The sequence below is a fragment of the Pongo abelii genome, chromosome 15 (genome assembly GCF_028885655.2).
Source record: "Pongo abelii isolate AG06213 chromosome 15, NHGRI_mPonAbe1-v2.0_pri, whole genome shotgun sequence".
Classification (NCBI taxonomy): domain Eukaryota; kingdom Metazoa; phylum Chordata; class Mammalia; order Primates; family Hominidae; genus Pongo; species Pongo abelii.
In genome coordinates this window covers 61,507,817-61,531,394 of record NC_072000.2, presented here as the reverse complement: position 1 = coordinate 61,531,394, position 23,578 = coordinate 61,507,817, and the positions used below count along the sequence as shown (strand labels likewise).

At 39.7% G+C, this 23,578-nt stretch overlaps 1 protein-coding gene across 1 annotated transcript; it reads left to right on the top strand.

Moving 5' to 3' along the window:
* The first annotated feature begins 1,144 nt into the window (after window positions 1-1,144).
* Window positions 1,145-23,340, top strand: CCDC198 (coiled-coil domain containing 198). The gene is made up of 7 exons (XM_024231721.3): window positions 1,145-1,509; window positions 3,945-4,027; window positions 11,855-11,941; window positions 13,354-13,452; window positions 14,273-14,432; window positions 19,245-19,367; window positions 23,060-23,340. The coding sequence occupies exons 1-7, from the start codon at window positions 1,287-1,289 to the stop codon at window positions 23,293-23,295; spliced, it is 1,011 nt and encodes a 336-aa protein (XP_024087489.2). The 5' UTR covers window positions 1,145-1,286; the 3' UTR covers window positions 23,296-23,340.
* The last annotated feature ends 238 nt before the right edge of the window (window positions 23,341-23,578 follow it).

Below are 23,578 nucleotides of genomic sequence, written 5' to 3'. Positions count from 1 at the left end.
TAGTCCGTTAGGAAATGGATTCTGCAAAGATGAAAAATAAATTTTCTTTTAATTTCTTTATGGAGGTGTGATGAAAACACAAGTAATCTGTGGTCATGAACAATTAGAGCTTGAAAGTTAGTCCCACTTCTAAGTATAAAGAATAAAATAAAAATCACCCATAATCCCACCATTCAAAAATCACTACTCAATATTTCGGCACATTTCCTTCCAGTCTTTTTTCTACTTTAAAAATCATAATAGGCTGGGCACTGTGGCTCATGCGTGTAATCCCAGCCCTTTGGGAGGCCAAGACAAGTGGATCACTTGAGGTCAGGAGTTCGAGACCAGCCTGGCCAACATGGTGAAACCCCTTCTGTACTAAAAAATACAAAAATTAGATGGGTGTGGTGGTAGTAGGTGCCTGTAATCCCAGCTACTTGGGTGGCTGAGTCAGGAGAATCACTTGAACTGGAGAGGCGGAGGTTGTGGTGAGTCAAGATCGCTGGGCTTGGGTGACTCCAGCTTTGGTGACAAAGTGAGACTCTGTCTCAAAAATAAATAAATAAATTTAATTTAATTTAAAAACATAGTAAACAGGCTATCTTCAAAAACTCAAGGTGTACTTAGACCATTTATTCAAGAAGTTTTTCCCCTCATCCCCAGGAAAAAAATTTCTATTATCCTCCTGTCCTGCAATGTATTCACCCCCTTCAAAGGCAACTCAAGTCATCGACAGAAAAATCAAATGACGCTTTAGCCACTCCACTGCTTTCTTTCCTATTTGGGGGATAAATTCTTTAATTAAATTAAAGATTAACAAAGCCTTGGTAATCAGCATGCATCCTCTTAATTGCAAAGATGGCTTAGCTATTCTCAGCAGTCAGTTTTTTTACAAAGGTACTTGCAATGAAAGGGTCAAGTTTAAGACTTCTCTAAACCTCTGCTTTACATCTCTCTCTCTGTTAATAACCTTCCTGGTGTTAGATATTTGTTTAATGATCAATAGTGGCTTCTATTCCTATCACTGAGTATTTCAGAAAGTAGCATAACCAAGTCAATGTTTAACTGGATTCTTTGGGTCTGAAATGGCAACGTTGAAGGGAAGTCTCCATGGAAACCAGCCTCCCAGGAAGTGGCCATAAGGGTTAGTGTGCAGTGAAACAGAGCTAGAAGGATGCCATGAAGGAAATGACTGCTTTGTAAAATGACGGTAAACTTCTGAAATGCCTTGATTAAAATAAGCTATATTAAACACCCCAAAACCACTTCCCTCGCAGCTTTCCTCTGAATGTCTTTCACATGAAATGGGCCTGAGTCACTCTAAGACTCACCCTAGGGTGATCAAAGTAGCACCTTTGCAAAACAAAGAGGTAGAGACTCCCTCGGCTGGCCGTGTGGACTTCGCATTCAATCAGAATTTGGAGGAAAAGACTTCATATTCACTGGCAAGACTGCAGGACCAGAATAAAGCCTTGGAAGGGCAGCTGCCACCTTTACAAGAAACCTGGTATGGAAGATATTCTACAGGTAAACATAAAACCCAGCATGAGATGTGTGTATCTGGACCAAGGAGCATTATTAATAGATTTATCTGACTGTCTCCATGATCTCAGAAAGTTTCTAAATTCCTGAAATGTAAAGGAATTTAGGCTATCTTTGAAAACTCAAATCTTTCAATGAGGATTGAATGTCAATTGAAAGTATTCTGGGTGCATTAGAATGGGAGTATAAACTGTACAAAGGACTTTTCACCATTCCATATGAGAAGGATAAATCATTTTGTTTCAGCTCAGTTTGTACTGCTTTCAATGTTTATACCTAGTTTTGCCAGACCATTAAAATTATATAGATACTAGTAATAAATGATAGCAATCGTGTTTCAGTTAGATTCTAAATTTAAATCATTCTCTCCAGTATAGTTTAATGCACCAGGCTTTGTGGTTTTGAAAGCAGCAATTTAAGAGTAAGTTAATTCTAACATGAATTTTGAAACCACCCTAAACAGAATTGATTTATTGCAGTACAGAGGAGTGGATGAGTCACCCTTTTCCCAACCCCACATTCTTCATGGTCATCTGCAGAACTAACAGAATTCTTTCCCATTATGATTGGAAGCTCTGAGACTGAAATGGCCATAAATCCTGGGATATTTTATAAGCCATGTAAAATGTTTTATGATGACCACAATGATAATTAAACAGATATTCTCACTTAGAAAAATATATGTTTATTATATACATATACATATGTATATTGTTTTCCCTTTTCTTCACCTTCTGGATCAATAACACAAATAAGTTTCCCTTATTGGATGCCTTGTTCAGAAAGCCTCACATTCTCTTTTGGTACCTAGCAAATCTTGCCTGGAAAGATTTTTCATGGCTATTGTCTGCAGAATTGATAACCTTTGGTTGTTTCTATACGGCCTATTTTTATGTTCTTTATGTTCTTCAAGTTCTTAAGCACATAGATGGGAATTTTCCCCTTAAGAATTTTTTTATGATAGATAGATGGATAGGTGATAAGACATGATTTAAAAAATGGAGCATGAATGTGTACTAAGAGTATACAATTCTCCTACTGAGGAATTCCCTTTTTATCCAAACCCCCATTGAGAGTTTTAAGATTTTGGTGACAGAGAGAGACTCTGTCTCAATTAAAAGAAAAAAAAGATTTAGGTAACTGAATAAATGGTGAGCTTATGTCTGAAGTGACAAAATCACATTAAAAATAAATAACAAGATCATGAGAATCCTCATGATCTCCCATATTCACACCCCAGCTCTATCAAATACCAAATCGAATGACCTTGGGCAAGTTACTTCATCAATTTTTTTCACTTGTAATCAGGGGTAAAAATAAATGCCTGACACAGCCTATGCCATTTGAGGAATATCTAATTAAATAATGGGGTAATGTCACTAAAATAAAAAAAATAAGGATTAGTAAGCCTTCTGAAAAAATAGCTGAAAATGCTTACATTTTTAAATCCACTATGTTTGTTGTTTCCATCCTGCTCAATATGCTGGCATCTTTTCAAAAGAAAATAAGGACAAAGTTTCCATCCCACTAAAAGTTAGAGAGAACAAAGTCCTTAAAGTGGTCATTCACATGTCTTAAGGAGAGAGATGCATAATTACCCAGGGATTTTTCCATTTAAAATGCAAAGTGGGACTGTAAAATCGTCTATGAAACAATCTAGAAATCAGAATGTGTCCAGATTGTTAAAAGGGAAGGACAAGAACTTCATTCATGCAGTGCTGGTCATGGTAGCACTCCCAAGAGCTCAGGATAATCAAGCTGGAAAATAAAATCCACAATGGATCTGTTGAGCCTCTCTGTTTCCTAATAGAGGCTTAACTCTGTATCGCCAGCTTGTTTCATCAGGAAAGAATATTGATATGCAGTATTATAGTGGCAACCTGTGGAAATTTTTTTCACTATAGGGGCTATTGAATTGTGTTCACACATACTCCATTTCTTTCTCATCTTTGTATAATCATCTGTCTATCTATCTATCTATCTATCTATCATCTATTTCATCTAAGATTATTTTCATTTTTTAAAGTTATATATTTTTTCTGATGTCTTATATTTCAGGGAGGAGATTTTATGGAATTAAAATAAGTCAATAAATTTCTATTTTCCAGGCCAAATTCTGTTTGAAAAATATTTGCAGTCAACATATTGGTAATTTTATAACTCTTGCCCTAAGTATGAACCTGAGTAGGAAGTTAGGAAAGCAGATATTAAATCCCGGGTCTAGACTAAAATAGTGTCATTTGCACTAATGTAGGTTCTCTGCTTTCTGTGTTTTATCTCCACATTCAACCCGCAGGTTAGAAATATATAACTAAAAAGGTACAAAATTATGTTGACAAAGTCTAGTAAATAATGATTGCCTGATTTAATAGTAAATTATATTTAATGTTTTATTCCTGTTTCTTCCCCAATCCTTCAAGCATCCAGAGACGTGTATTTTGACATCCCACTGGAACACAGAGAAACAAGTATTATTAAAAGGCATCCACCTCAAAGACTTCAAGTAAGATGAATTTAAAAGGCTTCATAAGGAATTTCTTGGATATAATGGTAACATCCCTTTTTAAACTATAATCATCAAAGAGGGATATTGATAATGACCAAGCTGTTAATGAGAATGTTCTTAAAGAAAAATGTCATCAATCGCAAATACTCTATTACTTTAAGATTTCCTTTAGCAATGATTTCGCTTTTAAGACCAGCCACTGAAAGAAGCTAGCAGCAAGGACATAGGTATGATGGAATTCAAGAGGCTTGAATCTAGCACAGATTAGTTGGGTGACTATGGGAAAACAACTTGTAATAAATAATAACAGCTACTACTATTTAATTACACCCTACTACAAGTCAGATACTATACTAGGCAATTCACTCTATGTCATTCATTTAATCTTCTTAGCCTCCTATGAAAAAGGAAGAATTATCTTTGTTTTATACATGCTCGTCAGAGAGTTCAGTAACTACCCTCAAAGACTCACAGAGGCCAGATATCAATCAGGTCTCCAAAGTCTGTACTCTTAACTGTCAGCATAAGTAATTTCTATAGTCCTTCTACCTTTAACCTTTTATTGTTCTAGATGTTAACTGGTTGTTTAAATTCGGGACATTGGATTCCAAGGAAGCAAAGCAAGAGCTTTAAATGCATTCACCTTAATAAATATTTAATGGGTTCTCTGTAGCTAGCTACACATTTTAAGAACTCTCAACCTAGAAAGGGAATGGGTAGATTGGAGTGGTCCTTGAAAATGAGCATCATTGGAAGGAGGGTTTGGGGCTCTCTTGTGAGCAGGATCTATCACTGACATTTGAAGCCAAATCCCACCTGCTACACAATTCACCCAGATGCCTGGACCAATCCCAGGGGTATTGGAGCTCATTTGTTGGAGATTATTTCTGTTTCAGTTGGTTTTTATTTACCTGTCTTCTGCAGAAGCTCACAGCCATTATTTGAAGTGATTATATCATTTTGTCTCAAAAGAGTATCTTTTCCCAAAATATTAGAAACTATAAAATCATTATTTGGATAAGGAAAAATAAAATGAAATATAACAAATTAATATCTAATTTACAAGTTTTTACAAATCCTCTAGGTAAACAGGACAGTTTTAAAATGTGTTTTATTCCTAAAGCAAATACTTTCTTTCAAAGGAGTGAGTTTAATACATGTTTCTGTGAAGCCTCTAAGCTGATTAGTTCAAATAGAAGATATTACTCTAGTGAAAAATATTTGTCTAGTACTTTATAGCTCACAAGTGCTTTTTATATCTATCAATCCTAAACAAAGGAGGTTAGGTTTTGATTTTCTCAATAGTCAAACAAGGTCAGAAAGAGAACATTGGTATTTCAGAGTCAAACACTGCACCACCACCCCCATACACACACACCCTAACCAACCACCTTAAAAACAAAGAATCAAGACAAATGAATTATTTCAGTGCAAAGACTATGCCTTTTTTTTCTTCAACTTTTAAGTTCAGGGGTACAGGTGCAGGATGTGCAGGTTTGTTATATAAGTAAATATGTGCCATGGTGATTTGCTGCACAGATCATCCCATCACCTAGGTATTAAGCTCAGCATTCATTAGCTGTTCTTCCTCATGCTCTCCCTCTCCACCAACCCTGACAGGTCCCAGTGTGTGTTGTTCCCCTCCCTGTGTCCATATGTTCTCATTGTTCAGCTCCCACTTATAAGTGAGAACATGTAGTGTTTTGTTTTCTGTTCCTGAGTTAGTTTTGCTGAGGATAATGGCTTCTAACTCCATCCATGTCCCTGCAAAGAACATGATCTCGTTCCTTTTTATGGCTGCATAGAATTCCATGGTGTATATGTACCACATTTTCTTTATCCAGTTTATCATTGCTGGGCATTTAGATTGGTCCCACGTCTTTGCTATTGTGAACAGTACTGCAATTAACATACGCATCGATGTATCTTTATAACAGAATGATTTATATTCCTTTGGGTATATACCCAGTAACGGGATTGCTGGGTCAAATGGTATTTCTGCCTCTAGGTCTTTGAGGAATCACCACACTGTTTTCCACAATGGTTGAACTAATTTACACTCCCACCAACAGTGTAAAAGCATTCCTTTTTCTCCACAACTCTCCAGCATCTGTTGTTTTTTGGCTTTTTAATATAGCCATTCTGATTGGTGTGAGGTGGTATCTCATTGTGGTTTTGATTTGTATTTCTCTAATGACCAGTGATGTTGAGCTGTTTTTCATGTTTGCTGACTGCGTGTATGTCTTCTTTTGAGAAGTGTCTGTTCATGTCCTTTGCCCACTTTTTAATGGGGTTATTTGTTTTTTTCTTGTAAATTTGTTTAAGTTCCTTGCAGACTCTGGATATTAGACCTTCGTCAGATGGATAGATTGCAAAAATTTTCTCCCATTCTGTAGGTTGCAAAGACTATGTCTTATTCAATCTTATGTCTTCAGCCATTAATACTTAATATGAGATCCATAAAGGTTTGTGAGTAAAATGAATGAGTAAATGAATGACAGTGAGACCCATTATCCCTGCTGGAGGGGGGATAAAGTGCTCAAAGTGCACTCCCTGCTATTGCAGACCTGTAATATTAGAAGTCTGTACCATCACCGTAACATTACTGTATTAGAAGTCTCATTGACTAGCAAAAATAACTAACATGATTAATTAAAGGATATAGGAATGTTTTATTGAACCAAAGATCTGTGAGACACCTAAGCTTCAGGGAAGAATTGTACCTTGGAACCTGAAATGCAGAGCTCTCTCAATCCCTAAGCTCTTCTCTGTGCATTTGCTATACTCTTTCTCCAATGATCAGTTTTCTCTGTTCTTCAGGTACACAACGAAATATGGCCACCCTGAGCTTGTATCTTATAGTTCCAGTCAAATGGACAGATTGGCCTTTTTGACTCCAATTCCAGATTCCTAGGATAAAGGATATTGGCTCAGCTTTGCTCATGATTTCAGCTCTGGTCCAATGAGCTATGGCCAGAGGATATGCTCATGCAGTAGATATGTGGGCAGAGTCGTCTCCCCTGTAGACTCTGGAGTCAGCTCCCAGAGAGGAGGAAAATCACTAGAAACTTGGCAGACACTCCCAAAGAGATCAGCTATAATTATCTTCACAAATGAAGCTCAGCACACTTTTCAGCACAAATGAGTTTTTGAGAGAATAATACATGCTGGGTCCTCATGACATGCTAATTAATAGCCTAATTTCTGCCAAAGAAAATTCTAAAATTATTTTTAATTATTAAACCAAATCTAACTGTATGCTAAATTATTTGAGTTATATTTTTGGCACCTTCTACTTCCTAAATATCTACTCCTCAAATAAAGAGCAAGTCATGAACTAGCGTTATCCAGCCTGGAGCTGAGAGGCTTTGAGAGCCTCTGCCAGGGAACTCCGAATCAAATGGGCCTTTTTATTGAAGAGTTGATTAGCACTGTCCCCTCTGGCCTGATCACCTTCTTATCCAACCATTTCAGGTCTAGCTTAAATTGGAGGTGTTTCCCCCACATATGTAGTGTGTCTTCAGATGATCTCCTTGGATAACTCCCTCATCTCCAAATATTTGTTCAAATCTCACTGTCCCTATAAGACCCACTCTGACCAATCAATTGACATTGCAACCCCCATATCAGCACTCTCGAGTCCCCTGGCCCTTCACCAGATTCCCAAATCTCCTAGCAGACGCTTCAACTGATTATGCTGACCATTTGTTTTGTCTGAGAAGTCAAATAATCCAGAAGTCTTTAGACAAATGATACTTATATTATAAAGTGAAAATAAGGTGTCATTCTAACTGATTCTCTAGTAGTTCCGTCCATTGTGTTCTCTTTGAAGATGATGAAGTGAGGCATCTCACTTCCTGGGCAGGGAAAAGGAACATGCACACAAACCCAGAATTCTGAGGCAATTTCATCTGACTGGTTTATTTAGCAGAAACCAATTTCACCAACAATTTTCTGCAGTGCTTCTCAAATCAAGTGGCAAATGATTTAATGAAGAGATCCCAGTTGCAATGTTAGTTGCTGCCATCTAGTGGCTTTTGTGAAGGAATAGTGTGATTCCTTAGGCTCTTTTCAAAGGCCAGGGAGAAACTCAACCTGGGGAGAGTTCTTGAAGATATCTACCACTGAACCCTTATTAGAATTGTATGTTTAAATAGAAAGGCTGAAAATAGAAGAAAGAGATCTGTGATAACTACATACTTATACTATCAAAGCAAAAACTTGGTCCATGAATTTATGGATAGATGAGTTTAATAAAACTAAAAATTCTTGGCTTCTTCAGATTCAATTTTTCAAAAGTATTCCACGAAAAAAAATTCTCCGTAGTCTATTATGATGTCGTTCGTTTATTCACTTAAGGCAATGTGGAAGTTAATGGACCCCAACCTAGAAAGAAATCATCAGAATCCCTGGGAGAGTTTTGAAAATATTTATTTCCAGGACATACCCCAGACCTGTTGAATCTCAATCTGTAGTGACTGGACCAAGAATTTCTTTTTTTTTTTTTAAATCCCAGAAAAGTCTGATGATAAGCCATTTTGGAGAACATATAGTGCAGAAAAGAGCTTTAGATTTGGAGCTGGACACACTTGCGCTTAAATCCTGGAGATGCCACTTTCTAACTGTTCAACCTTAGACAAGTCAGCAACCTGTCTGAAATGGTGAATCTTCATAATTATCCACGGAGTTCACATGAAGACTGAATGAGATTACATATTTATAACCCTGGGCATGGCATGCAGTAATGGCTGCAAAGGCATATAGGCCTAAAGAGAAAGAACCAAATCCTGAACACTCTCCATCTCCAGAGGATGGCACAAACACTTGTTCTCCCCAGCTTCCAGAAATCCCCCTTCAGTCATTCCTGATTCTTCCTCCCATAGGTGCCTTGAGGGGCTCCTCTCCCTTGGCCTCGCCTCCCCTTCCTTTCCTTCCCCTTTTCTTGCAGTGTTCTGACTTGATCAGCAGCTGCTTCTTGTGCCAGCAGGTCCCATTTGCTTTGCATCTTCATGTCCTGCAGAGTTAAGAGCCAGGGGAACAGACAAACTCCTCTTACTAGGATTGATCTCCTCTCATTACATCTTTGCTAAGTTATGTTAAAAGACCCACTTCCTCCTCTAAGGTGAGAATGGAACAGAGAACCACTTCCCACCACAAATGCAAATTATTACCTGGTATATATCTAACATAAAGATGAGCTCTTCCCCCTTGTTGTCTCTTCTTTGTCTCCACATCCTTTGCCCTTCTTCTCTTCCTTACCAGGTCTACTTTGGACTGCTCCAGCAGAAAGGACTGCTGGGTGCTCTCCAGTCCAGGACCAGGGACCTAGAAGTGGTTGTACAGGGAAGTAGTGGGGGACCCAGGTAATGCTCCCCATTACAAGTGCTGAATATCCAGTATCTATCTTCTGTGGTTCCACTCTCTCTTTTTATCCTGGTCACCTTGAAAGCCAAGTTAACTTCCAAATCTACCCCCTTAATAACGCCACAAATCACACTAAAACTAAACCATTTGAAAGTAAATTAGCACGTGCCTTCAGCGTTGGACTAAGGTAGGAGTAGGGCTCACACTCTTTGCTGCAGCGTGATGTCCTCACGGTTTTCCTCCTACTTCCTGAGCCATCACTTCCCAGTCTCCTTGGCCAGCTTATTCCTGGGCACCAGCCTCACCACTGGAACTCCTGGAGTCTGCAGTTGTTGGCTCTTCTCTTCTCACTCCTGACCTTGCCCATGACCTGGGCTTCACTCATGCTCTACTCTGGGATTATTCCCCAAAATCTCCAGCACTGACCTCTCCTCCCAAGCTCCCCGTATAACTCAATATCTACACTGGCCTGTCTTAAAGGTGTCTCAAACTCAATCTACTGCACACCAAATTTGTATTTTCCTTCTACATCCTACCCAAACTAGGTCTTCCTCTGGATTGCCCATCACAGGGTATGATAACACCCTCCATTCATTGTACTGTAGACTCTACTCCCCTTTACTAACCATAATGAATCTTGTTTGGTCAGCTTTAAACATGTGTAGAGCTCATCAATTTCCCGCTCTCAACCCCAGCCCATCATCTTTGTCCTCCTAGCTGATCTCTCCACATCCATAATTATTCCTTTCTAGTTTCCACACTGCAGCCAGAGTGACCTTTTTTTAAAAAGCAAATGTAATCGTGTCACTCCTTTGCTTAACACATATCAGTGTCTTCTCATTGCTCTTAAGGGACGACTATCTTAATGGCCTGTCAGATCCTGCATGACCTGGCCCCTGCCTCACCTCCCAGCTCATTCCAAGCTGCTGTTTCACTTACTGTAAACTGCAGCCAACCGATCTCTTTCCATTCCTTCAAGAGATCATGATCCCTCCCCACCTCAGGGCTATGGCACAACTTAGTCCCCTAAAAACTCCCGATCTTCCGATTTCTAATGAAAAGGTACTACCTCAAGGCACTTTCTTGAACTGCCTCCCTAGCCCTTTCCCTCCTGCCTTAGTTTGCTAGAAGACTGAGATTAAGGTGTCCATAGGGTTGGTTCCCTGTGAGGCCTGTGAGGAAGATCTGTTCCACGACTCTCTCCTAGCTTTAGGTAGTTTTCTGGCACTCTTGGGTGCTGTTCATTGGCTTGAAGAACCATCACCCCAACCTCTCCCTTCATCTTCACATCGTGTCCTGCCTGTGTGTGTGTCTGTGTCCATATTTCCCCTTTTTTGTGAGGACGTTATCATATTGAATTAGGGGCTTGCCCTACTCCGGCATGACTTCATCTTAACTAATTATATCTGCAATGACCCTATTTCCAAATAAGTTCCCATTCTGAGGTATGGAGGGCTAGGGCTTCAACATATGAATTTTGTGGGGAGGCACGATTCAACCCCTAACACACCCTATTTTTCAGGTGGAGTCCTTCAGTTACGTAGTGTCACAGTTCTGCCCTGCAGGTTTTTTCTGCCCTGCAGTGTAATTATCACTTGAATAATCACACAAGCAAAAGTACATCTATTATGCATAGATTGTAAGCTCCATGAGGGGCCACATCCATTTTTGGTGACTGTTGCATCCCCATGTCTGGCATGTAGCAGTCATTAAGTACTCACCGAAGGAACAGATAAACTCTGTGGCCCTCCACGCTCCCCATTGCGTGTCAATATCAAGAGACCAGGCTTTGTCTCCCAAACCTGCTTGATCACTTCTCAGTGCTCAGCTTCTAAGGCAAGAAGGGCTGGAGGTAGACCAGTTGACATGAATTGCTGCCCAGTCTTAGTGACCCCCTGAAACGCCAACATGATCTCCCCTATCAAGCCAAGCCCCTGCTAGAAAAGGACATCTCTAAAATGTGTTAGGGCACTGCAGTTTCATTTTAAATGTGTCTCGTAATCACCAGTGATTACTACTAAGGAGCTTCTCTAGAGATCTTAAAAACAGATTGCTTCCCTAAGGGCTGGAATAGTTCAGTTGGGTACCTAAGGGATGTGTGAAATAAAATAAATTCCTAGTGCCTCTTTTATCTCTAATATTCTAAGATCCTGGTGGTTTCATAACTTTGGACATGGCCCTCAATGCAGACAGAAGAGGATCTTAGTCTCCTAACTCTCTGACAAACACTTAGATCAATAAGGCACTGTCGACGGCGCACTAGAATAATAAAGAACCCAGATAGGTTGAAAAGCCTTTTGTACCAATATAACTATAATGCTGTTGGAATCACCTTTCCTGTATGCTCTCAGAAATAAGTGCCGCTTTTGCAAAGTGTTAAGATAGTTTAATGTCTGGCTTTTGTGTTTCATCATCTCATGGCATGAGGAATGCTGACTGCTCTAAACGTTGAACTTCTAGAAGCTTGAACCCATTGACTTGCCGCGAGTAATTACTTCAGGAAGACTCCTGAGCCAGCGAGAAGCCAGGACAATGCACAAAGCAAAGGTGACCTGCAGCAGTAACCTGACAGGGAGGTGAACTGGGGGTGGGTGACACAGGATTGGGGAACTGGAGCACACTGGTCCTTTCATGCACTCTCTGCATGGAGGAGTTCAAAGACAAATCAAACTGTTAAGTCATTCAGAGTGAGAACTTTTCAAAGCTATTTATTCTCTTCTGTGCATGCCTCCAACTGGCAGTGGCTCTTACCTCTTGCATGAGCTCTGCACCCTTTTCTGCTTTGTGTTGAAAACCAGGGCAATGTAGATGAGAGAAGACTTTTACTTAGAAATTGGTGATTCTGAAGTTTTCAAATCTGTGAAAAATTCAGCATAAGTCCTCCCTTTCATTCCTCCCCTCAGTTTAAAACTTTCTCTTTGTTCTCAGTTTGCAGGAGAAATCTTATCTACAAGTTACTCCTGACTTATTTGCCACAACCTCACCAAAAATTAATCCTGGGAAATGTCTTCTGTGTATCTTTTCCCTGCTATGCACTTATAATGTTCTGTTGACTAGAACTCCCCTCACATAGAAATGGAAGCTGGGAGGTAGAAGCAGATTTTCAACACTTTCCACTCCTAATTTTGTTTTGGAGCTAGCTAGGTGCTGCTCTGTGGCTGGCTGACTTGATAAAGATGTCCAGGTGCTGTCACATCCTCAAGCCCATGTTTGTGGTGCTGACAGCATCTGAGGAGATGGCCCCTCCCTGAGGTTCACATCAGCTGACAGTCACTATCCACATGGCAACACAAAAGGTATTGTCAAACACATCACCTTTCCTGGCAACAGCAAATGACAAATGAAGGTATATTCACCTCTGGCTGCCCTCAATAACTGTCTGCACTGTCCCACTGGAGTTTATGATGCACCGGCGGGGAGATGTTCAGAGTCACAAATAATCAACTTCAAATCCTCCCTAAACTGCAATATTCTCCAAGGCTTATGCTGGCATATGGAAATGCACTCTATAGAAATGGGTTCCATTTCACCATTCAGCAGCTTCTCTCTCATTTCATAGCCAGTCAATTACTCAATGGTAAAAGAGGCAGGGAGAAAAAGACAGGTTTCCTCAAACCAGAACACAATTCTGGGGAGGTGGTAATAAGCATCTGTCTACAAAGGAAGTGATATCTTGTCAAAAATGAGATGTGGAAAGATATTCCCATTTAAGGTTTACAAAACTCTATAGCAACCTAAAAAACTACATATATACACATCAAAGAGTCACTTCATTCATTGATAGGGACACTAAGGACTTGTCAGGGACACACAATAGTCCACTTTTGTCATCACAAGATATCTCTACGGGTTATGACTGATTAAGATCTGACTCTGTTTCAAAAAGGATCTAAACTTGTGAATTGCAGAGTCAGTAACAAATTACCCCATACTAACAAGTGTGTTGTCTTTCATAGCAGGTACCAGAAAAGAAAATGCAAACTCCAATGTATACTTCTGAGAACAGACAATATTTGCATAAGATGCAAATGCTGGAAATGATCTGTAAAAGACAAGAGGTAAATAAGAGAAGAGAAAAGAGTGTCATATTTACCAAATTTTCATCACATAATCACTGCCCTGGCACATGAATATATCAAGCGTAGATAGCCAGTCTTTACTTAGCATTTTAAATTTCATCATTGAGGTTGAAAGTTCAACTACTAAAGCTGAGAAGAATCAGGAAGATTCCTTCTGCTGATAACCTTGTTGAGTCTTTTCTAAGTTTTCAGTCCTATCAAGAATGTATCTGTGTCTCAAGTCTCCATTTTTAAAAATAGTTTGCTCCAATGACACTCTGGACATAGGAAAATGGGGCTAGATCATTTTTCTTGGTTTAGTGAAAGGAGGAGGTGGTGAATTGTTCTTTATTCTGATTCCTAGGCCTCTCTATATAATTTTTGCCATAGAATTATCTAACAAGAAAGACCTCTTGTAAAAAAAAAACAACCAAACAAACAAACAAAAAAAAACCCTTTACCAGTAATGCCTGTAACTGTCATATTCCAAATTCCTCCCTCTAGGAAATGAGCCTTTAGTTACTGCTCTCTGCAACTCCAATCATATCAGCTAGCCTACAGAAACACACTTTTGTAAGGGTCCTCATCCTAATTGAGCCATACCTTTTTGAGACTGGGCACACTCATCTTTCTCCTAACAAGCCTGTCAATAAAGAAAGTTCCCGTACCTTCTAATAGGAAAAAGAAAACCATGTTCTGGTTAGAGGACTGCAGATGTCTACAGATAAGCACACAACTTGCAAAGTGGCTGATCTGTTGATCTATTCTGGTGAAAGTAGCTTGGGAAGAACATTGATCATTTATGGTTGATGATTTTCAGGCCCAAATGGAGTTAAAGAAAAGTCTTCATGGAGAGGCAAGAATTAATAAGCAAAGTCCAAGGGACCATAAAGCCAAGAAAACCCTTCAAAGCACCCCAAGGAATGATGACCATGACCTTCTAACCATGTTGCCTGATGAAATCTTGAACAGAGGTCCCGGTGAGTCATGTACAATTTTTTAGTAAAATATTTCAAGTGTTTTTTAAAACTTCATCAAATAAACTACCAAGGGAGGGACATGGTGAGAAGACAGCAAACAGCTTTGAGTTCTTGCTGAGATTTTTACTTCCCAGAATGTGGGTATATTGTCATGTAATTTCGGATTGCTGGGAGGAAAAGACAGAAGCTTAAGCTTGGTAATTAAATGTCTCTTTCTTTGTATGGGTTTAATATGCTTTGCATGCTTCATTGCAAGCCTTGCCTCATCCCTAGAAGGAGAAAAGGCAAAATAGCCTCATCTTGTGGTTAGAGAGAATGAAGCATATGAAGATATATTGCCTGCAGTCACATGGCAAATTTGCTTCAGCAGAGTTGGTACCATATGCAGACACTTATTTTCCCAACTGCACCCTTTTCTGTGCAGGTCAACTCTCTTTGGCACATTCAGAATTTCTAGAATGAATCACTGCCCAACCTAAGCTTGCTGTTCCTGCTGATCTACTGGCTCACTGGACCAGGCCTCTAATGTCACTCTTCCCTATCTCCCTACAGCTGGTCAGTCACCAAGCCCTGCTGATATCACCTAGCAGTAAAATCTGCTCTTTCTCTTCCATTCCCAGTAGTATTGCCTTAGGTATGGCCCTGGTCCTATTACACCAGGGCTCCAGCTACAGCTTCCTGACTTGGCCCCTCCCATTAGGTCTTACTGTCCATCCATCAATGATTCACTTCAGTGGTTCTCCATGTGGCCACCAGACCACCAGCATCAGCATCACCTGGGAACCTGTTAGGGCCCCAGCCAGAGTAACTGAATCAAAAACCGCAGGGGTTAGGCCCAGTACTCTGGGTTTAACCACCCCTCCGGGTTATTGTGATGCCCTTAAAGTTTAAGAAACACTTAACTTTAAGTGATTCTTAACTCTACTCAGTAATTAAAGTATTACCACATACAAGCATCATCAGTATCACCTGGGAGTTTATTACAAAAAGCAAAATTGGAGGTCATACCGCAGACCTACTGAATGAGAACCTGCATTTTATCAAGATTGCCAGATGAGTCTCATGCACACTGAAGTTCTAGAAGCACTGCACTAACATCAGAGTAGTCTTATAAAATGGAAATCTGACCATGTCACTCTCCTGCTTAGAAAAACAAGCAGGATTCTTGTCAGCTTGAAGACAACATCTAAACTCCTTAACATGGAGCTAAGTGTGGTGACTCATGCCTGTAGTCCCAGCTACTCAAGAGGCTGAGGTGGGAGGACAACCTGAGGCCAGGATTTCAAAACCTAGCCTGGGCAACATAACAAGGCCTCTGTCTCAATAAAATAAAATAAACTCAACATGGGATCCTAAGACATTCAGAATCTAGTCATTGCCTACCTAGCCTTTCTAGCTTCATCTTCTGCCACTCTCGCACCCAGACCCCACATTTCAGCCAGGCCAAATTGTTTATGCTCTCAGATCGCGCCATGCTTTCTAATGGACAGGCTTGTCCACAACTTCTACGCGACATTGCCCCACCAGTTAGAGCCCCATTAAGTTCTCCTTGTTTGTATTTCCCCAGGGCAAACCCACAGTTGAAATTTCCAATATTGTCCACACACACAGATTGCTGTGCTGTGGGCCAAATCCCCACATCAGCAGGACTGACCCACCACTGAGAGAGCTGCAGAAAAGCTGGCTATGTCTCTGGAGGTCTTGAACTTCTAAGATGCAAAATTGCCTGCTGAAAGAGACACTGCTCCTACTCGGAGAAACAAGATGCTTAATCAATAAGTTAATTAAATAAGAAAAGGCTGAATAACTGAAAATCTACTTGGGGCATCTATTTAACCTATACTCCCAAGTCTCAGAATGAAATATCCTTTGTAGTCACATAAACAATTTTTACCATTTAAACCATACCTTAAAAAAAATACGCAAAACAACCAAGAAAAAAACCTCAGCTAAAGTTAGACACTTAAGAGTCATCACTTGAGAGCACGCCAAGAAAAACCAGCATTGATGAAGTCCTTGGACGATGTCTCAGACCTGGAGGGGACCAAGGAGAAACAGGCACATGGAGAAAGGGGTTTTCCTCTGCTCTCCTGATGCTTTTTAAAGCTGCTTCATTTTGTTGAAGCTAAGGTTTGTTGAGTGCTTACTATAAGCCAGGTACTGTGGTTTGCCTTTAATATGCATTATCTCTTTTAATTCTCACACAACCTAGAAGGTAGGAGCTACTATTCGCCCCAGTGTGATAGAGCCAGAATTCAAGGTCAGGTCTTTTTGACTTGCACTTTTACACAGCCCCACTGGACACGAAGGACTTGGAACTCTGTCAAGGACAGCTTTGGAAAAGTTTGCAAATGTAGAGGTTGTGACTCCTTGACCTTATTTTCAAAGAAGGCCACACTCAGCGACTTCTGAAAGGAAAGTTAAAGCAGCTGGCAGACTTTGGAGCTCATGTTCTCCTGGAAGTGATGGAGTGTAGAGAAGGGAGAATAGAAGGAGTAACTCAGGCAGGAACCAATTCAAGTGCCAGTCAGGGAGGCGTAGTTGCATCAGTAGTGCACAAAAGCTCAGTTATGAGCAGAACCACCTGAGGAGCTTCTTAAGAACACCCAGTCATGCCTGTAATCCCAGCACTTTGGGAGGCAAAGATGGGCAGATCACCTGAGGTCAGGGGTTCGAGATCAGCTCGGCCAACATGGTGAAATCCCGTCTCTACTAAAAATACAAAAATTAGTCGGGCACAGTGGCGGGCATCTGTAATACCAGCTACTTGGGAGGCTGAGGCAAGAGAATCGCTTGGACCCAGGAAGCAGAGGTTGCAGTGAGCCAAGATCATGCCAGTGCACTCCAACCTGGGCGACATAGCAAGACACCCAGTCCTGTCTCCCAGCTTCATCCTACCGAATCTGAATCTCTAGGTTGAAGGTGAAAGAATTTTACATTCTAAAAGTTCCTCAAGTGATTTTGAACATTAACCAAACTTAGATGGACTAGATAACCCTTGAGAACTCTTTCAACACTTTAACCATATGAGATCTTTTTCTTTGTAACAACTCGTGTGTGTGTGTGTGTGTGTGTGTGTGTGATACACGTGACAAAATGAGCCTAGAAAATGTAGATTTTGCTAGCATGAAATAGAGAGGGAATTCTAACTCTTCCTATTATAATGATATCATAATTAACTAGACTTTCAGAATAACATGTCTGCATCAACTCACTTGCCTATTGCTGAAGTTGTTGGAAAGAGAAGTAAGGCAAATATCACTGGAAATTTGTTTGATGATGGAGAGATTACAAGGCCTACAAAGGCTATCATTCTGTTCTGTGCTGCAGTGTTCACTATGCAGCCCTGTACATGTAAAAGTGTAGGATACTGGGATAATAATGGATACAGCTAGTATTTACAAAGTGCTGCTAAGAATTTTAAATGCATCATTTAATCCTCATATTAACTCTACAAGGTGAATATTATTACCACCTCTCTTCTACAGATGAAGAGACTGGGTCCAGAGAGGTCCAGTCACATGTGCAAGGTCACAGCCAGCCAGTGAGAGGTGAAGCTGCTCAGTGATGCACTCACGGGGCACCTGACTCCTGAGCCGACAGCCTTCACCTCTGTGCTCGGCATTTGTCCTAGCGATGATTCCTTTTTACTTATTCCCAGAGAGCATCTTTGATTTCTTTCCATGCCTTCTAAAAGTAGTTTGCTTTCTCCTACAAATGGAGTGTAGCTAAGATCTTACACTTACATAAGCATTCTACTATCAGGGTCTGGTCATTAAGGTCCCTCTGTAGCAGTCTCCTCTTAATGACATACTGGCCCGTTCTTGTTCTCCTGTTGAAAGGTGAAATGAGGGTTGTGGCTCTCTTGTGAGATAAGTCAGTCACTGCTTTCTACTGCATCTTTAAAATGAAATCTCCCATGCTTTACATGTATTTTACATACATTCCTATAATAAATTACATATACAATCATATGACACAAATTATATATAACATACACATAGTGAATGTCACCCTTTTTGTTGTACAAGTCAATGAGATTTAATGTGTTTCTGTGGCTCTTACCCTTTGCTGAAGCTGTGACATGAATGAACACAGAGGGTGGGAAGAGCACTGGAACTGACCTCAAAGCCCTTCCCTGAGTCCCAGTAGTGCATCTACTAAATGGAAGCTCCATGAAGGCAGGGACCTTTTCTTGTTCGTAGAATAGTACCTGACACATGATAGCCTCTCAATAAATATTAACTGTATATTTTTCTATATAATTTTATTCTAGAGAGAGAAAGAATATAGCTAAATTCTAGTTATTTAACCTCCAGGAACCTCAGTTTCCACATCTGTGAAATGGGAATAAAGTATTGCATACAATGTAAAGTTTATGTAAAAATTAACATGTATAAAAGCACACATAAAATGTAAAGTGTGGCCAGGCACTTTACAGGCCATAGCTCATGCCTGTAATCCCAGCACTTTGGGAGGCTGAGGAGGGTGGATCACTTGAGGTCAGGAGTTCGAGACCAGCCTGGCCAACATGGCAAAACCCCATCTCTAGTAAAAATACAAAAATTAGCCAGGAGTGGTGGCACATGCCTGTAATCCCAACTACTGGGGAGGCTGAGGCACGAGAATTACTTGAACCTGAGAGGCAGAGGTTGCAGTAAGCCGAGATCACATCACTGCACTCCAACCTGGTCGACAGAGACAGACTCTGTCTCAAAAAAAAAAAAAAAGAAGTAAAATGCCATACAAATGTATGGGAATATAGACAAAACTGAAGAAGGATAGAATTGATGTCTTTTTTTTTTTTTTAAGACAGAGTTTCACTCTTGTTACCCAGGCTGGAGTACAATGGCATGATCTCGGCTCACCGCAACCTTCGCCTCCCAAGTTCAAATGATTCTCCTGCCTCAGCCTCCCGAGTAGCTGGGATTACAGGTGCCTGCCACCACGCCCAGCTAACTTTTGTATTTGTAGTAGAGACGGGGTTTCACCATGTTGGCCAAGCTGGTTTCGAACTCCTGACCTCATGATCCGATTACAGGCATGAGCCACCGCGCCTGGCCAGAATTGATGTCTTATAGTGAAAACAGTCATATGCTTCAGGGGTGTGTCACTTTGAATCCATTATTTGAATGACAGCTTCAAAATTCTGGTCTTATCTGGCCACCTGCACTCTTTCTATATAGAATCTTGTTTTGTTTTATTTTTTAATATAGCTCTGTATGTGAAATTCTGGGTTTGATATAGTAGTGATACATTTTTCTGAAACACATATTATAAAATACACAACCATCAAACAGTTTTCATGCTTTACGTGATTCTTCTACTACCTAAATCACTTCCTATTTTTCCCACTGACAGCTGTTGCTTTCCTCTCTCCCTAAATTAATTTTGGAGTAGGATACACTTTCCTTTACTCTGCTCACCCGAAACCCATTTAGGTTTTTAAAGACTGTGTTTTTATTTTTTAAAGTCTATAAACCACAGAGAATTAAACAAGGATTTATAAAACTGTAACAAGTAATAAGAAACCTAGCTCAGAAGCTCTCAAATTTTAATGCTGTATACACAAAACTATGTATGTAATACTTTATGAGTGACAAAGGATTGATTTTCAAGGATGAAACTGAATATTTGAATTTTGTCTCATACACTAACATTAGACCTGAATTTTCATAACATCAAGGGTGTTGTGGGACTTAGGCTATCATTAATATTTCACTAGATCCCACCACAAACAAACATTCCCCTTCTGTTTCAGAGCTCCTGCCGATAGCTGGATGTTCTAGAAAATTCCTGTTCCCAGTCTGAATGGTGCCTCTGGTAGTTCTTGACTAATTTGCAGAGCAGAGATGATTGATATTCCTGAGCCCCAATGAATGGGGCCTTTTTTAGGTCCTAGTTACCAATACTTCCCATCTCCCAAAATTCTCTGATTGCTCGTTTGTTTATTCATTTATTCATCTATTTGTTCACCAAATATTTATTTAGCACACACCAAGTGCCAGGCATTGTGTGGTCGTTTCATTGTATGGTGATGAGCCAGGCAGATATGGTTCCTGGTTTTAACAAAGAGATGTTTAACAAGAGTATAACATGTAGACCTGGTATCTGTGGAGTCATTTCCATGAGGAAACGACTGGGAAAGTTTCCATGAGGTTCCTGGGAAAGTTTCCATGAGGAAGGGACATTTAAACCGAGATAAGAAGTAGCTGGATGAAGTGGGGAGGAGGGCATGTAGGTGTGAGGACCATGGGTGCTGGAATGTTGAAAATGGTAATCAACCACAGCATGTGCAAAAGTCCTGCAGTGGGAAGGAACACGATGGACTCTAGGTGAATGAGAGATTCAGAGAGTAACTGGAGATGGTTCTGGAGACATGGGCAGGGCCAAATCACACAGGGTCTTGTAAGCCATGTCAGATAAGAATTTTAAACTCTATCTTAAGATCAATGGGAAGCCACTGATAAGGCAGGAGAGTGGCATAAGCAGGTTCATATTTTTAAATGTCACTCTGTCTACACTGTGGAGAATGGGTGGGAGGGGAAAGTAAAAGGATGAAGGAAGACCAATTATAAGGACACAGCAAAAGCACAAGTGAGAGATGATATTGAGACCAGGATAGTGGGGTCACGATCAGGATGGAGAGAAGCAGCCAGATATGAGATCTTTAGGAGACAGAATGATCAGAATTATTAGGTGATAGGTTAGATGTGAGTACATGGAGAGGGTAAGGAGGCCAGGTAGATTCCTGGGTTTCTCTTGAAGAATTAGGCAGACAATGGGGTAAAGGTAGTACCGTTTGCTGAATTAGGGTAGCCAGGAGCAGAAGCAGGTTTGTGAGAGAAAGAGAAGGTAGGGCTGCATTATTGCCAAGTAGATATCAAAGTGGAGGTGTCCAGTTTTACAAAAACATCCTTTGTAGCTTAGGAGAGAGATCAGGGCTGCAGACATTAATTAAGATAGTTATCTGCCAGTGCTATCTACAACAACAATCATTATAATAGTATTCAAGGGGAAAAACTGGTAGCCTCTCACGGAGGCCCAACAAATCACAAGGCATGAATTCTCACATTAAAATGCTTGTTTCCAACTCACCAGGCTGTATACATTAAATATGTGTAGCTTTTGTATGTCAATCATAGTTCAATAAAGTAGTTTTAAAAAATATGGTGCACAAGGTAAAAAGAAATACTTGATTTTCTTATATAATAGTACACAACTTCAGATATCAAGGGCTTACATAAACTATGCCAAAAGATTTAATAAACAATTATCATTAAGATGACATCCAAAAAGTTATGGTCATTTCAACCAGTCTAGTGGGAAACTCTGGGCTTTGACCTAGGATTTTTGTTTCAGCTCCAAAGTGGTTGGGAAGATTTTGTTTTCTTAAAAGCCAGCTTTCCTTGAACAAAGCTCCTGTTGCTTTCTGGAGTGCCTTATAAAGAATGCTGGGAACTGCTTAAATAAAAAGCTAAGGTAAATACATATGCACATAAATAAAATCCCAAACTAAAAATAAATTGTCTCTTTTAATAAAAAATATAAAGTAAAATAGAATGCCAGACTCATTGAACTTCCCAGTACTATGGGTCTGGAGTACAGTTTAGACATCTCTTTCTAAAAGGCTGCAACAGGTGATTCTGCTATGAAGCCAGAGTTGATGTGAATGTCAGAAGTATATATTATGTGTCTAGCACATAGTAGATGTTCAATAAAAACACTACCCAATGTCACCTGTGCAATATTCTTGCCCAAAATGTTTAACTTCAACTTAATAACAAGGAAATAATAAGGTAAGCTGAAATTTAGGATCATTCTGCAAAATAATTGACCTGGATTCTTTAAAATGTCAGCATTACATTAGGAAAAATGAAAAAGACAATGAAGATGGAAGAGGAAACAGAAGAGGAGAACGAGGAGGAACGGTGATGGGGTGTAGAGATTGTGGGAGAGAGAAAGAGAAGAAAAGGGTAGAAGAGTATTCTTGAATTAAAGGATACTGAGACGAGAAAATAAAATGCAATGAATGATCCTAGATTGGATCCTGGACCTAAAAATTAAAACACAAACAGCAAATAAAAAGTAGTTATAATGGGCATTATTGTGACAACCATGGATATTTGAATATAGACCGTATATTAGAAAACAGTATTACATCAATGTTAAATTTCTTAAGTGTAATAATTGTATTGTAGTTATGTAGAGAAAATGCCCTTGGTCTTAAGAGATTTGTAGTGACATATTTAGGGGGGAGGTGACTCTGCCACTAATTTTCAAATGGTTCAGCTGAAAAGTATGCATAGATAGATAGATATACACATATATATGATGAAAAAGTATTGTGGCAAAATGTTGATGGATGGGGTATATAGGTGTGTGTTGTATTATTGTGACTTTTGGAAGATTTAAATCATTTAAAAAATAACAACTAAAAAATGTTCAATGCTTACAGAGACACCAGTTGAAATGTATACATATATATAATATATATATATAATTTTTCAAACTATGTATATATAGTTTGAAAAACCACCAAGCAGATTATTTATTAAGCTAGGCACTTAATAAACAAATAAATCATTGCTAAGGGAAAAAATTAAAGAAACTTAATTTTTTTGTAGGAAATTCAAAGAATACAGAATTTTTGAAACATCAAGCAGTGAATAACTACTGTCCCCGGAAAATTGGCAAAATGGAAACATGGCTTCATGAACAAGAGGCCCAGGGACAGCTTCTCTGGGACAGTTCCAGCTCTGACTCAGATGAGTTGGGGAAAGATGAGAAGAAGCCACGAGCACTGGTGAGGACCAGGACAGAGAGAATCCCACTTTTTGATGAGTTTTTTGATCGAGAATAAGAATACTATTCATTAACCTAGATACTGAGTGCATTGAAAGCTTGTTTTACTCTCAAAATCTTCCAAACTGATATATGAATTACTTTGAGGAAAGCAAATCACTTTGGTAAAAAGAAATGATATCTTTAGAGTCTTATGATTAACAAGTCAGTCATATGTGCTGTTAACTACTGCTGCATAACTAAATGCCTCAAAACACAGGGGCTAACCAAGAGCCATTTTATTGTCTCACTTTCCTGTGGGTTGCTGAGTTCAGCTAGGTGGTTCTTCTGCTGTTTCCTTT

Excerpts from the sequence above, each read along its gene's own strand:
- CCDC198 (XM_024231721.3), top strand. The coding sequence starts at position 1,287 with ATGGGCCTGAGTCACTCTAAGACTCACCCTAGGGTGATCAAAGTAGCA. Across the intron at positions 4,028-11,854 it reads ATCCACCTCAAAGACTTCAA|AAGCTTGAACCCATTGACTT; the intron begins GTAAGATGAATT and ends TTGAACTTCTAG. Across the intron at positions 14,433-19,244 it reads AATCTTGAACAGAGGTCCCG|ACAGAGTTTCACTCTTGTTA; the intron begins GTGAGTCATGTA and ends TTTTTTTTTAAG.